This window comes from Halichoerus grypus, chromosome 2 (genome assembly GCF_964656455.1).
Source record: "Halichoerus grypus chromosome 2, mHalGry1.hap1.1, whole genome shotgun sequence".
NCBI lineage: Eukaryota > Metazoa > Chordata > Mammalia > Carnivora > Phocidae > Halichoerus > Halichoerus grypus.
In genome coordinates, this window is record NC_135713.1 from 140592622 (window position 1) to 140608839 (window position 16218).

Below are 16218 nucleotides of genomic sequence, written 5' to 3' on the forward strand. Positions count from 1 at the left end.
CTTCGCAAGCAATTCTCAGTTCCCACTTCTATTCGGAAGGGAGGGCCCCTCCCTCCCCTCTCCTCAGCGCCCCCCCGCCCCAGCCTTCTCCTGACCCCCTGCGGTCTACCTCCCCGCATCGCCGACCCGCGCTGCGGGGAGCCTCCCAGGGCGGCGGCGACGGGGGAGTGGAGGGGGGCGCGGAGCCGAGCGGCCAGGATGGGCGGACACAATGCGCCGCGCCGAGGTGGGCGGGGGACCGCAAGAAGCCCACCGAGGAGGCGGGGACGCGGAGCCGGGGTCCCCGGGAGCGCCGCCGTGCCGGGGGGTGGGGAGGGAGGAGGGGACCCGGGGCGGCGTGCGTGGACCTTGTCCGCACGCTCCCGCCGCCTCCGCCACGGTCCCCAGGTTGCTCCCCGCCTCTCCCCACCCCCCGAGGGCTGTTGGTACAGTCCCGCCGACTCCGAGAGCTTAAAAAGGGCCGGGCCGCCGGACCCAGCCGACTCGGTCCTGATTTGTGCGCGCGGCGACTTCTACCGCGAGCCCGGATCCGCCACGCTGCTGGGGGACCTGGGGGTGCCTCTTGATATCTTGGTGGGGGGCTCTTTAGCTGTGGCGCTCGAGAGTCTGGGGGTTGTGTGTGTGTGTGTGTGTGTGTGTGTGCGCCCGCGCGCGCAGCTGTGCAGCCAGCAGCTGAGGTCCCTCGCCCCCAGCTCCCCCGCGCTCAGCCCAGCAGAGAGCCGCGCGCGCCGCCAGCCCCGCGAGGGATGGAGCAGACCGAGGTGCTCAAGCCGCGGACCCTGGAGGATCTGATCCGCATCCTGCACCAGCTCTTCGCCGGCGAGGAGGTCAACGTGGAGGAGGTGCAGGCCGTCCTGGAAGCCTACGAGAGCGACCCCGCCGAGTGGGCGGCGTACGCCAAGTTCGACCAGTACCGGTGAGCGCGCCCTAGCCCCGGCCCCGAGAGCTCGGGCGCAGGTCTCCGACGCCCCGCGGCGCCCACCCTCCGGCCGCTCGCCAGCCTTTTTCCCGCACCCCCGCGCTGCGCCTTCTCGCCCTCGAGCCGCAGGGCTGGCGCTCGGCGCTTTGGCCCAAAGGCGGAGCATCCCGGCCTGGCCGGAGACTGCGGAAGGCTCCGGGCGCGGAGGCCACTGCACCGCTGCAAAGTGTTTTGTCCTCTTCTCGCCGGTCCACCCGGACGCTTCCAAACCTCCGCTCCTTCTCTCGGCCTCGGGAGCTGTGCTCTTCCCTCCGGCTTGCTCGCTCGCCTCGGGCGCGGCGGTGCGGGGAGACCCCCCCGCCCCCCGCGGTGGCCCCACGCGCTTGGGCTTTCCCCGGCCCGCCGCCCCTGGGGGACGGAGCGTGCTCCCTGGAGAGAACTCCATCAGCCATCCCGAGAAAGGGGTGGCGGTGGAGGACACAGTCCCCCGAGCCAGTTCTCCATCAGTCGGTCGCCCGCGGCCGGGCACCTGCCAACAGGCATTTTTGCCACGATAAAATAGCTGCTTTCAGCTCATGCTGACCCTCCCAGACCCATTTAACTTGCCGGGCTGTGGGGTTATTTCCACCCACTCTCAGGGTTGTGAATTCAAGGAGTGCTTCCCTTTCAGCCCCCAGGCAATATGCTTTCTCAAATCCTTAGTTCTGAGGCTCTGGAATGTAAATGGGAGACCGCTGCTTCCCAGATGTGCTGGAGTGAGATGGTCCTTTGCAGCTCTGGCTTCAATGAATCTCTCTACCAGTCCTCTAGCACCGGAAGTAAAACCTGATCTCCCCTGAAGGGTGAGGGTTTTCTGTTCTGAAGGGCAGCTAGCGATTCAGTCTTTATGGCTGGTTGGGCTGAGGGTAGGCAGAGGAAAACACTTGAAAGATAAGAATAAGCAGAGATTGTTTTCCTTGGGAGCAGTTCCTTTTAGTCACCCTACCTAAATATAGGTAAGTGTGTTTGTCGGCAAGGGCTGTTTCCTCTGTATTTTAGGATTTGAAATACAACAGCGAAGCCTGCTTAAGATCCCATTTTCCACTTGTACGTGGCTCCAGGAAATTCCTTTGGTTCCTATCCTTCTGTGGCTACCAGTAAAGCTAGCAGAGTTCACTTTTTAATTTTGCGGCTAGCTCCAAGTGAGGGCTTATTCTGGGCCAGGTACTCTTCCAGGCAGTTTAATACACCATATTAACTCATTTATCTCATGACACCTCTGTGAGATAGGTACAATTCTTATCCAGCTGTTTTACAGATGAGGAATGGTAGGCAATAAAAAGGTTGGATTACCTGCACTGGGTCAGACTTCTATCAGGTAGCAGCCCCGAGAGTCAAATTAGCATCATTATTCCGAGTCCTCACTCCAAACAACCACTAACCTTCCAGCTGATGCGTGGCACCATGAGTTTGCCCTCAGCCTAGATAGATCATTGACCAAGTGAAATTCACCAACCACGGTAGGCTGGAAGGGCTCTGAATCTTTAGAACAATGGCATTTCCAGGGGCTTTCAGTTCCTCTTGATTGATAAGCTCTGAGTCACTTGAAATGCAAGCATTTGTGTTGATCTATGCACAGGCATCCGGAAGTGCAACTAAAATAATGATGCAGTCCTGGGTGGGCAGCTGGGGCAGTGTGGAGGGAGAGATGTAGGACAGTGCAAATCATTTTGATAGTATTTTTTTTTGCATGGCATAGGTGTCCAGCACTGCAAAGGACTCTGATCTCTGACCTTGGGAAAGCCAGTGCAGACAAACCAAGACAGAATGTTCTAGTGTGAGCCAGATGGTAACGTCTCTGGAAATAGCTCCAGAGAGGCAAGGGGGGTGACCGCAAGACTGGTAGAGGGAGAAAAAGAGTATCCTGACACCAAAAGTGGAGTTTATTGGGAATTAAAGGCTGTGTGCACAGCCCCTTGCGAGGTCATCAAGGGCTACCAAGTAAGGATGACTGACATCTAAAAAGCACTTACTAATCACCTTTCTCTCCGTGCTCCCGCTCTGCCAGCACCTGGCCTCTTGCCTGGGGAGGAAAAGGGAGGAAGGGGCATTCAGGACATAAATGAACAGATGACTGTGTGATCAAACACTCCCCCAAATATGGGAGAAAGATTCCTTGTCTTAAAAAATCTAAGTGAATGTCATGATTTATATCAAACTTTGCTAATTAGATGGTGTGGATGGTACCTTTTCGACCAAGAGAAACTTTAAAAGTGGGTTTTGGTTTTTGTTTTACTGATGGTGTGCTTGTGGTCCTTTCGATTTGGGATTTTTTGTGGCCAGTTACTGGTTTCTCCTGGAAAAGGTTTAGAGTGTTATTTACTTCCCTATGGAGTGTCCTTTGTTGTATACTTAAGTCAATCCCCACCCTATTTGTGGAGGAATTTTCCATTATGAGTGCTTTTGAATGTGGTTTGTGTCTGGGTTATAGCAAATACTAAGGAGAATTCTAGAAACAGCTATTTAATGAAACCTTGTTTCTTACGTTCTGGTTTAGCTACAGGGAGGAAGAAAAAAAAAAAAAAAACAATAGCAACATTCTTGCCTAGAACGGTAATGTACTTTGTAAATACCTCTGTAAGAAACTTATTCTTTTTATCAGTTTGAGGCTGTCACGAGGAGAATCAAGGAATTTGCTTTTTTTCCCCCGTTACCTTTTTTGTGCCATTAATTAAAACAGAGCAGTTACAAACGTGGTGATACAAAATACAAAAATGTCCAAAATGACCTGAAAAAATGACTTGTTTTCATTTGTGCTGGATTTTTCTAATTAGAAAACCACATTTAAAGTTGTTTAGAGGTAGAAATGTTCACTTTTGTAAGTGAGCCATACTTTGTGACACACTTCTTTTTCCCAATGCATATTTCATCAACCAGATTCAAACTTCTGAATACCTTCCTTTCAGGTATACTCGAAATCTTGTGGATGAAGGAAATGGAAAATTCAACCTAATGATTCTGTGTTGGGGTGAAGGACATGGCAGGTAATACAGTTAATTCATTTGCAGATGCTTAGTCGATGATCTAGTCCAGCCTAAGAAAAGGCCAGTACCAGAATGGCTACAGGTCTTGGGAGCATTAACAAATTTCATGTTACACTTATTTGTTCAAAATGTCCCAACAGAAATTCTCATGGGAATTAACATCAGGGGTTTAGGCATACACCATGTATATCAAAACCAGCCCCCCAAATGAGTAGTAAATCGAAGGAGGTAGTAACCAGTTTAACTTAATCTCTCTCTCTCTCTGTGTCTTCTGTAGAGTTAAATGTATATGGAATTTTGCTAAAACTTGACCTTTGTGGTGCTTTGAAGTCTGTAAACAGTTATGGGACCAAAGACCAAAGGGTCCACATTTAGACCCAGAAGAGCAATTCACAAATTCAGAAAATTTCTTGCTACTTCAAGTTGTTTACTGTCTTTGCCTTTTTTTACTTTCTTTTTAGTTTTTTTATGTAGAGGGCAAGGCAGCTTAAACTAATACCATTTCTTTGAAACTTGGTTCCTTAATTTGTCCCTAGTTCATACACTTGTGAGTATTGTTATCTCTGTAAACAGATCCTTCTCGGGCTTTTGAGAATGGTAAAAACAATACTGGCAGACCCGTTTTTGATGGGAGAGAGGAGACCTGAATTTATGAGATTTGGGGGGAGTTAGGTCTATAGAGGATTTTACTCATACAGAATGGCATTGTTTTCATTCATTCTCTCAATATTTTTTGAAAGCAGATTATGTCAAGAGTAGGACTAGGCTCTGTGGGTTTAGGAAATGAGTTCTTACGGTTTTATGCATTCAACATAGAAGATAAATGCTAATAACATACAGGTTCATACCTTTTATTAGCCTAAGGTTACATGAATAAATATTTTCTGCAAATCCAATATACTTCCATTCTCCCTCCATTGTTGGGAGTTAATCACAGGTGGGGTACTCTAAATCTACAAAATATTAACATGATGGCAGTAAAACGTCTGGGTGTTAACACACATACACATACCTTTTGTCCCCCAAAGGCAGGAGAAAAGAGAAAAGGCCTGGGGGGCAAAAAAACCCACTATAAAGTGATCTTACAAGTGTGATGCAGTTATGAGAGATGATTATCTTTATCCTTTCTCAAATTTCTCTGAGGTTTTATAATCGAGTTGTAGCCCAGCTTAATTGAGTTCTTGAAAGCTGTGTCTTGCAGAAGATAAAAGGTTGCTGGTTTTGTATTTCTGTTATCAAAGTAGTCGTACAACCCGGTTTTTAAAAACGCACTGTTCTATACTTCGGTCGTGCATCAGCATTGCACCCCGTATATGCACTGATACGGAAGACATAGTATGTTACGTGTTGCCCTGAACGCTGTTAATTACAAATCGATGACATTTACAAAGCCAGCTGAAATGGTTTGTGACCCGTCCTCTCGACAGTATGCAGCAGGAATCAGCTCTGGGCAGAGTGTTATGCGGCTCTGGGTGCTGCTGGGCCATCCACTGAGTCCGTTGTCTTTTTGTGTCTATGTGTAGCAGTATCCATGACCACACCGACTCCCACTGCTTTCTGAAGATGCTGCAGGGAAATCTAAAGGAGACCTTATTTGCCTGGCCTGACAAAAAATCCAACGAGATGATCAAGAAGTCTGAAAGAATCTTGAGAGAAAACCAGTGTGCCTACATCAACGGTAACTAACATCGAATACCTTTTTCTAAGGGCAAGTGGGAAAAGCCTTGAACTCCCTTCTGAAATACTGCTTACTTGCCCACGTCCAGCAGACTTTGGTTCATGGAGTCATGGTTTCAGATACTTGGAAAATGATCTAAAAGCAGTAGGTTTTGGTTTTTTTAAGCTTTGCATCTGAGTTAGAATCACTTTATTCAAAATACGTGCAGTAGATGCACTGAAAAGTCATTTCCTGCCAAGTCTGAGGACAGTTAGCATCGAATATGAATTTACAAAAGTAGATTCTTTTATTTTTATTTTCGTTAAAGATTTTATTTTTGAGTGATCTCTACACCCAACATGGGGCTCAAACCCACAACCCTGAGGTCAAGAGTTGCACGCTCTGTGGCCTGAGCCAGCCAGGCACCCCAAAAGTAGATTCTCTTAATAAGGGAGTGAGGCCAGGTTGGAAATATTAGTCTTTGTGTTAGAAAATGTAAGGAAATGTTCTGGAAATGATTAAGAATGCTGGCTAGTCCCTGTTTTTATAAAATACATACAGCATACTTAAAAGCATGTTCTCAAGGGAATCTTTGTAGAGCACATTATTTACCAATGATTTATAGATCTCTACCAAGAATTCATTCTTTCTCCTAAATGTGATCTGGGAGAGCCAGATGCTTTTCAGAAGAGGCTGTGATTAACATCTGTATTTCTAAAGGAGATAGTAACTTTCCAAAAAGCCTGTTAAAGGTGGTGGGAGATCATTTTTGATTCCCATTTATAGATGAGATTGCCAACATACAGGAACAATAAATAACTCGTCTGAGGTCACTCAGCTTTTAAGTGCCCGTCAGGATTTGAACTCAAGCCATTTGATTCCAAAGCCCATACTCTTAATTGGGATGCCATCCCATTGATGTAAAATAAAATATTACAGAGATTTTTTTCTGGCCATGCAACTTTTTTCTTGTATCTTAAAGTCCCATATTAGTTTTGACACTTGGCCTGAATTTGTTCATTAGTTTAAGAATGTAAGCCACTTGCAAAGGTCAGTTAGTATGGGAAATTTTCTCCCCCATTCACAAAACACAAAGGGGTCCATTTCTTATGTGGCGGGAAGCTTTTATCTGAGGGTTGGTATATATAAGACATACCAAATCTCCTGGAACAATTTTGTTGCCTGTATTCCTCCCAGTGAAGCCAAAAAGCCTTTCAGAATAATTGCTTTCAGCTAGAGTCCCAGAGTCTTTGTGAAACTAGATTAGGTCTTAAAGAGGAGGTAAGCTTTTTTTCAAGGGTCTTCAGTGCAAAACCTATAGGAGCCAAGCAGGTAAGGTAAGTGAGTCATACAGGCCAAGAATAAGGCTGTGGGTCTTGGTGTGGGCAGGCCACGCTGTCTAAGGGGGACAGTGATGGCCACTCAGTTCCAGCCACATGGTTCAAATTCCTTTTCCACCGAAGTGGGAAATTCTGATTTTTCTGGGAAATTTTGCCAGTCAGTAAAATATTGGGTGGGAAAAGCTAAATTTCTGTAGACGAATTGCCCATAAGATGAAAAGCCTCGAGAGTTCAACTCTTGATTTTTACCGATGCGGGAGGGGTGCAGATGGGTACTGCTGGTGGGAAGGGTGTTTCGAGTACAGGGAAGAATGTGAGGGAAGGGAAGTCACAATCATTACAAAGAATGAAAAGTTCCGGAATGGTCTTGCTAGAGACAAGGGAGAATGGGCTTGGGCAGGAGTAGGAAGAGAGTAGAGTGAGATGAGGGCCTGGGGCCTCCAAAACCAGCTGAAAGTAAGAGCTTGCTCTGGTCAGTAGAGTTTTATTGGGAGTATCTTGATGGATTCCGTAGCAGTGTGCAACACGGGGTGGAGAAAAAAGAAAGTTGAGACAAGGAGACCAAATTACATAAAGGCAAATGGTAGACATGCCTAAAACAAACTGGCATCTGTAAGTATCACCAAGAAAGGTCCAAGGTTATCGTGAGAGATGGTACACCACGGGCATAAGGAAAGGAGGCAAAGACGGATGGATGGACGGATGAATGGATGGATGGACGGGTGGGTGGATGGATGGATGGATGCTGGGATTATTAACAGTAGATACCAGACAAGAGTTTCAGGGGCTTCTCTGAAGGACGATGACTAGGTTTTGTGGGGTCTGTGCCTGCAGGATTGTGCGGCAGGCATTGGGCAGTGTATGCGCTTGCAACTGGAGAAACCAATAATTTGTGTAAGGGTGGCCATCTCTTAAGAATGTAGAACTTAGGTTCAAAATTGTGCTTAAGCCGGTCTATTATGAGCAGTAAGCTATAGAACCAAAAAGTCTGCTTATCCGAGAATTACGTCCCATTTTGGGAAATGAGGAAAACGGCTAAAGATCCCAGAAGTTGTGAGTTGTTGGAAGGTGGTCTAACTATAGCTGGGATAGAACCTCAGTCTTCACCTTCTAGGCTTTGCTTTTGTCTTATACAAGCTCATGGAGCCAGATCATAAAGTATAAATCATAATTTGGTGCCTACCTTAACTACACTAATTAACACTGAATTCCTTCCTTGATTACACCTCAAACTCTCTCCTAACGAGAAATTTTTTCTCAACATATTTTTGAGTATTTTCTCTTTCCTCTCTTCCCTCCCTCCCCTCCTTCCTTCCTTCCTTCCTTCCTTTCCCCCAGGGCCCTTAGACTTACTTCAATGTGAATTGATCAGTCTCTCAGCCAGGGCTCACCTGCCATCCTGGGGTCCCCTCACATCGTGCAGGCTTTCCCTGTGCTCCTTCCCATTACTGATCCCCTTTTTTCCTGATCGCTTGTCTGCTTCCTTCTTGGTTTGTGCTCTTATTTTGGTGGAAGATATCTTCATTGGCTCTATGAGAAAGAAAGGGTTCATGGAAAGTAAGTTTTTGAGACCTCATATATCTAAAAATCTCTATTCCACCCTCGCAACTTGATTGATAAGTTAGCCTGATATGGAATTAGGGCCTAGGATCTTCTCTCAGAACTATGAAGGTAATCCCTTGACTTTTCGTTTCCAGTCTGTCTTCTTTTTGAAAGCCTGGTGCCATTCTGATTCTTGAATCTTTCTGTGTAATTATTTTTTCTTTCTAGAAACTTCGGAATGTTCTCTTTTGGTATCTTTTCCTATCCCCAGTATTACAGTCCTGTACCTTGATTCATGACGCTCATTCATTGTGTTGGGTAGTCTGTGGGTTCTTTCATTCTGGAAATCTGTGTCCTTCTAGTCAAGAAAATATTCTCAAGTTATTTCTTTGGGGTTTTGTTTGGTTTTGGTGTTTTGGTTCTGTTTCTGAACCTCTTATTGCTCAGTTATGAAACCTCCTGAACTAGCCGTCTGATTTTTTTTTCTTTCCTATTTTCTCTTTTTATTCCTCTGTTCTTTGAGTCTTTTCTAGCTTCCTCAGTTTTTCTTCCAACCTTTCTATTCAGGTTTTTGTTTCAGCTATTTCTTTTTGTTTCTGAAAGCTCCTTTTGTTCTCTGGTCCTTTTTGTGGTATTGAGCTTCTCTCTCTGAGGATATTAATCATAAAAATTTTTTTAAGTCTCCTGAGCAGTGTCTATTTCAAGGGTCTGCATTTTGGTGGGGGCGGGGGGTGCTCTGCACCCTGTCTTTACTACTAGAGGCCTTGCTCAGTTGTCTCGTGGCCCTGGCTGTATGCTAATATTTGAAACTGGGGACAAAAAAAAAGTTAACTGGTAGCTCTGAACACATGGATGTTGTGTGTCAACTAGACTTCCCTCCAGGATAATCTGGCAGACATTTCTCCTTGAGGAACAACCAGTAGCGATATCTTGAAGAGCTTTGTTCTAGAGCCGATCAGATCCCCTGAGAAGGTGCTTCCCATCTCCTGTCAGGCTGGGGAGGAGGGTGGAGGGGTGGTGGGGTTGGGGGGAATCCTGTCTGGCAGCATTCTGGCAGCTAGGTGGGGAAGAAAGCAGGGATTGTACCATTCAGTAGGTAAATGATCACTTACGTCACCTGGTAACATCACTTGTTTTTCACCTGGTATCCACCGGTCCTGAGTTCATGTGTTAGACTCTTTCTAGAGTATAGATCTCAGACTTGTACTCAGGGGAATGAGGGAGAGAAGTGGTAAAAGGGATCTGAGCCTCTACTTAATAGGCTTGCAACCAGTTCTTGGATTTTTCGCCCCATCTTCATCCTCATTTCCAGAAGCTGCCATCCCAGAGCTGTTGATATGTAGATACAGATATGATATCAAGATGGAAGTCAGGTTAATTTTGGGCTCTCCTCACGGGGAGCTAAGGATTGAGCTTTCTGTCCTTGGCAAAGCCATTCATCTACTTTCAAGCTCTCAAACTTTTATGCTTTCATTGATGTTTTCTATTTTCCCATTGGTGTTGGGTTTTTTTTTTTTTTTTTTTTGGTCTTTGTGGGTTGATGCCTTTTTAAAATTGTTCTAATACAATTGTAGGGGGGTTTCGGGAAAGAGTAAAGGACACATTGCTTACGATCTTTAACTGGAAAGTCCCTTCAAAGTGACTGCTTGTCTGTATCAGATTGATTTATGATCTCACGTGGTTGGCAAAACTTTAACCGGCACCTGTCAGTCATCTCAGCTCCTTTATCCACTTCTCCTTCTTGGGTATCATGTAGATTCCATTGGCTTACATCGAGTAGAGAACATTAGCCATACGGAACCCGCCGTGAGCCTTCACTTGTACAGCCCACCGTTTGATACGTGCCATGCCTTTGATCAAAGAACAGGACATAAAAACAAAGTCACCATGACATTCCATAGCAAATTTGGAATCAGGACTCCATTTGTAAGTAGAAGTTCTCTCTCCTGGAATTAAGTGCTTTGTGGGTCGGCAATGTGACCCTGTACGCATTGATTTTTTTTTTTGTCCCAGATACTATTCGAATGTCTCGCGGTAAGTATTCTTGAAGTGAAGAATGAGATGAACTTTAATGTGGGGGAGGGGACCCTTATATCCTAAGTCTTTTCTTTAATTTGGGAGAGGTTATTTTCCACTTATATTTTTTTAAAAACATAAATTAGATGCAAAGAATTATGTGTGGCGAAACTTAAAAGTGTATGCTCTTTCCTAAAGAAAATGTTCCTTCATTTCTTAGAGAAATAAGAATAAAAACTATTATTTGATGTTCACTGCTTCTGCTGTGACTTAATGTTCACAGGCCTATGAACTAGGACAACACAAATCACTCGCATAGTTAACCTTCCCAAAGTCAAGGCCCTATTCTGATGATATAAATACATTCACCTGTTTTGAGTGCCAGGCTGCTTTTTCTTGGAGCAGTGCTATTGTTTAGGCCACAAATCAGTGAGAGTAGACTCTGGTAATGTGTTCTCCTGGAGGAATAAGTGTTTCCTCCTGAAAATAATTAGGCAGCCAACAGTGATTGGGTATGGCCAGTCTTCTCCCGCTGGTGAAATACATTGGCCATTCAGGGGAACGGTCTGGAATTCATAACGAGAATGTCCAGAAATAGACAATGCCTGAAAACCAGTACTGGAAACTATCCTCACAAATCTTAAGAAAGTACCACCTCGGAGGGAAGCGAGGGCAGAATTTTCTCAGGTGATTGCCCAGCCTCGTTGTCTGCATTCCAATCCCCAAGAGATAGTCTTATCACAGGAACAAAACAACAGGGCTTCCCGGCCAAAGCCAAGTTTTCATACATGGCTAGAAAAGCAAGGACTCCTTAGGAACCAGCTGAAAGTTCTTGTGTAAAGATTCTTACACAACTTTCTTTGTCTCTTATAGACAGCTTCAGGATCCCTGGAGAACAACTAAGGAGCACCAAATCCTCTAAGGTTTTAGCTTAAGGTCTGCTAAAAGTTTTGCCCTGGACAGGGATGCCTCCAGCAGCTGCTGTCCATAATACACTTTACGAAGCCAATACTTAGATCTCCCGCAAGGCAGATGCTAATTGTCAAGCACTGAGCAAGCAGATAGTACTCCAAGCTACTGCAGAAGAAAAATCACACACTAAAGGAAAAACGGGCTCGTAATTTTAAAGGCCAATTCAAGTGCTCTCCTGGTTTTATCCTCTGAATTCAGTGGAACTGTATGGGGGGAATGTCAATGAATGTCAACAATTCAATGAAGATTTTTAGAGCTTCTGGAAACCCTTTGGTCTCTGAATTGTAATTAGCAATAAATAAAAACAAGAAACCACAGACATCAGATGCTTGCCTTGTTACTTGGAGGACTAAATGTAGGTGTCTTTCGTATCCTTTGTATGTTCTTAATATTTGCAGAGAATTTTTTGAATCTATGGATTTTATTTTTTCAGTCTTACTTGACAAATTCCCGTCCGATAAGTAGCAGGATATTGTAGACAGAGAAACTCAAGGCACTTTGCCATTTGGTAATGAAAGGGAGGGCAGAAGATTTTAGGAAAGTACCTGCACCCCTAAACCCAGGCCAAACCAAAAACACAAACTCATGTCTAATGTGTGCAGTGGTCCTAGTCAAAGACTTTGTATAACCACTAAAATTGCCAAATAATTTTAATAAAACTGGATTTGAATACAATTCAAAGTTGTCTTTCTGTTTAACTTGATTGGAATTCCATTTAATTCATACTTTCTTAGATTTCAGTGGGGTACCAAAAGCACTGCAAAAGATGCTTTTATGAGATAAGGTGTTGAGAGGGCCAAAAAAAAAAAAAGCATTCAAAGCAGCTTACCTTTTTGTGCTTCACATACATTCACTAAATGGCCAGAGATACCAAGTCCAGGGCCTCTGGCCCCCGTGTGGTTGGCCAATATGAGCAGTTTTGCCTGAAAATAATGTGTGGGTCTGTCTGTGTTTCAATGGGAATTGGTTCCCAGCATTTAAAAATAAGAGATTTCATAGAACAACGTGTAGATTTCTAGCTTCTTGAAAATTTGACGTCCCTGCATTGCATTTTCATTGATGTCAGCTGGGCTCAGATCTGCCCCTTCCAATGGGGCTACTGCTCCGGTCTGGCCCACCGTCCAGCTTGCTGGTTTGTCCTGTTGATGTTACCTACAAAGACCACATATGTATTTTGAGTTTGCTGCTCCGACTTCCGGCAGTCATTTTAGGAATACCTGTCATAATCTTGGAATTGATTATTTCCAGAAACTTACTCAGAAAGTAAAGTCCTTTGAAGATGGTTCTATGTAGATCGTTGCTTGGTTGTTGACACCATCTTGTAGAATTATTTATATCTTTATGACATCTTTGTTTCCCTCTCATCTTTGAGAAGGATGTTAACCACTTACTGAGTGCTTACTACATGGTAGGCATTGTTACAAGTTGTTTAGAGGTACTAACTTCTGGGAAATTTCTTCATGCATTAGGTCATGTGTTGGTGCTCCTTTACATACTGCTGCTTTAACACCTTTTACCACAGACTTAGTGGCTTAAAGCAACACAGATTGATTTTCCTGGAGCTCCATGGGTCAGAAGTCCGTTTCACAGCATTAAAATCAAGATGTCGGCAGGCCTGCATTTCCTTTCTGTGAGTTCTGTGTCGAATCTGGTTTTTTGGGTGTTTTCTTTTTTTTTAAGATTTTATTTATTTATTTGACAGTGAGAGAGGGAACACAAGCAGGTGGGGAGTGGGAGACGGAGAAGCAGGCTTCCCACCGAGCAGGGAGCCCGATGCGGGGCTCAATCCCAGGACCTTGGGATCATGACCCGACCCAAAGGCAGACGCTTAACAACTGAGCCACCCAGGCGCTTTCCCTAGCTTCTAGAGACTGCCCACATTCCTGGCTCGGGATCCCCTTGTCCATCTTCAAGCCAGCAATGGCAGGCTGAGTCCTGTATGTCTGCACTCGGAGCTGGTCTTTGCTTCTCTTTGCTCCTTGGAAGGACTCAAGCAACTAGAAACCATCTGTGTCTCTACACTCTACGCTTCGATCTGTAAAGTCTCGTGGCGTGTGAGCTAATATATCCGTAGGTTCTGGGGGTCAGGATGAGGATGTCTGTGGGGGTCATTCTACCACCGTCTACCCTCTTGCTCCCAGAGAGCCAGGTCCATCCCATATGCAAAGTAGATTGACCCCACCCCAAGGTCCCCAAAGTTTCCACCACAGTGTCAACTGAAAGTCCAAAATTTTGCCCAAATCTCAACTCAAGAAGTCTCAAGTCTCCTCATTTAAGTTAGGTATGGGTAAGGCTCTATTATAATCCATCTGGGACACCGTTGTTCCCCATATTTAGAACTGTTAAGCACTTACCAAATTTATCTGGCCAAGAATAAATGAACCTAGGATTTGACCCCAAGCAACTTCCTTTAGAACTCGTTCTCTTTATACTTAGGTCTTTCAGGTAAGAGCAATCTGGGCCACATCCAATTTTTGTGTTTCCTACTGTATTAAAAGAAAAAAGGTGGTAAATATTTTATATATATGATATAAGTGTTTAATAGATAGTAGTTTTAACACACAGTGTGTGGCAAATAATGGCCACATCTAAATTTGAGGATCGTTATGCATCTGAGGCTCAGTCAAAAAGGCCACTCTGGCGTCTGTGGCCGTCGTGGGCATCCTGCCCACCCTGATCGCTGAGGTTTGCCTAGTTGTCTGTCATCCACAACCATTAAGAAGGAGCAGACATGCTTCTCCTCCGGGAGCTCCAAGTTCTCTTGGCTCGATGACATGTTGACCCAGATGGTGAGGCAGTGAGGCCATCAAGGGCCCAAAAGGACTTTGTAGGAAGAGAAGGAACACTGACGGCTGGAATCGTGCTGGTTGCTGAAAGATGAATGGGATATGAAGACGGTAAGGACTTTAGTGTTGAAGAGGAAGAGGAAGGAGCCCTGTGTGAGGAGTCCATGAAAGGCAGGGCTGGCTGTTGGGCCCGTGGACACCCTCAGCGTTCAGGACCTTCCATCTCCTTGGCAGCTTGAGGTGCTGCACAGCCTGTCCCCTCTGCCCAGTGTGCCCTTGTCCCCACTCTTTCCATGGCTGCCTCTTCTTGGCCTTCAGGAGTCAGCTCAAGTGTTATCCCCAGAAAGGAATTCCCCAACCACCTTATAGAAAAGCAAACATCCGGCCACTCTCCATCCGATTTCACTGAAGCATTTAGGAGTATCTGAAAAGGGTCCTACCTCTTTTCACTCCTTAGTTGTCTAAATCTTACCAATAGGATGGGAGCCCCATAGGGTGGAGACATTGTTTCATTCACAGCCTTATCCTGAGCACTTAGACCTGAACAGAGCAGGTCCTCGGTACCGATTTATGAAGTGAATGAGAAAAGCTCTCAATCTCCTCATGTGACAATTCTACATTCATGTACCTTTGTGCTGTGGTCCTTTTCCCTTGTCACCAAATCACATGTGTCATATTATTTTATATTAAGTATGGAAATTCTGAGGATCATGTTTTTAAGCCAGAGACTTCTTTCATTGGGCCCATGTCAGTGGCTTGTCTTTTGGTGTGGGTTCATTCATCACGTATGTAGACAGACCAGTTGATGAAGGAAGAGCTTTTATATGTGTTTTGTGGGAGGGGGCAGCATTAATGATTCCATTTAGCAATGGTGCTTAAGACTTTTTTTTTTTTTTTTTTACTGGCTCAAAGAGCACTTTGAAAATCGGAATGCTCAAGTTCAAGGCCAGCACACCACAAATTGGCATACAATTTCAGAAAAGACTTCTGGACCCTCCCAAGGTCCCTGGGAGCCCCGGTTAAAGAACCCTGTCTTATGTGAGCCAAAGCACATGGACAGTGGTGGCCATTTCAGGTCATTTTTGGAGCGGGAAGGGCATTAGCAAGCTAGGCTATTAGTTAACCTTTTAAAAGTTACAAAGGGGTTTCCAGGAAACATCAGAAACTGGTGCTACCTTGTCCCAGGCACGTCCACCTATTTCACAAGGTCTGTTCTCTGTGTTTCTAACAACACAAAGGACACTTCAGACTTTCACAACTTTACGGATCCAGTTGGTAGGTGTGTCCTTTAGAAAGTGTGTATGGGAAAATAATACATAAATAAAAATTTTTTAAAAATTAAAAAGGGATACGGGATAGTGAAAGAAGACAGACACACAACAAATATTGTATGATTCCACTGTTATGTAAGGTACCTAGACTAGGCCAATTCATAGAGACAGAAAGTAGACTGGAGATCCCAGGGGAAGGGAGGAGGGGAGAGGGAGAGTTAGTGTTCCGTGGGTGTAGAGTTGGAGGTCATGAAAATGATTTGAGTGTAGATAGTGGTGATGGGTATACAACATTGTGAATGTTGTATCTGGTGTCACTAAATTGCACATTTGTGAATGGTTAAAATGATAAATATATATATTTTTCCATAATTCCGAATATTTTTCCTGGCAAAACTTATAAAATGCCCCATCATGAAATAGGGGAAGGGGAGTAAGAGTATACTTATCATGAAACAGAACAGATGAACATAGTGGAAGGGGGAAAAACAGAAAAAGAGAGGAAGGCAAACCAAAAGAGAGTGTTGACTGTAGAGAACAAACTGAGGGTTGATGGAGGGAGGAGGGTAGGGGGATGGGCTAGATGGGGGATGGGCATTAAGGAGGACACTTGTTACAATGAGCACTGGGTGTTGTATGTAAGTGATGAATCACTAAAGTCTCCTGAAACCTGTACTACACTGTATGTCAAC

The 16218-nt window shown here is 44.9% G+C and overlaps 1 protein-coding gene across 2 annotated transcripts; it reads left to right on the forward strand.

Moving 5' to 3' along the window:
- Positions 1 to 451: 451 nt before the first annotated feature.
- On the forward strand, positions 452 to 12144 carry CDO1 (cysteine dioxygenase type 1). 2 transcript variants are annotated; one of them, XM_078067602.1, is made up of 5 exons: positions 452 to 916; positions 3865 to 3942; positions 5466 to 5620; positions 10238 to 10407; positions 10495 to 10751. In XM_078067602.1, the coding sequence occupies exons 1-5, from the start codon at positions 747 to 749 to the stop codon at positions 10579 to 10581; spliced, it is 660 nt and encodes a 219-aa protein (XP_077923728.1). In that variant the 5' UTR covers positions 452 to 746; the 3' UTR covers positions 10582 to 10751. The 2 variants fall into 2 exon arrangements, with proteins under 2 accessions (XP_077923728.1, XP_035934864.1); XM_036078971.2 differs by lacking the exon at positions 10495 to 10751 and adding an exon at positions 11371 to 12144 and having other exon boundaries at positions 462 to 916.
- The last annotated feature ends 4074 nt before the right edge of the window (positions 12145 to 16218 follow it).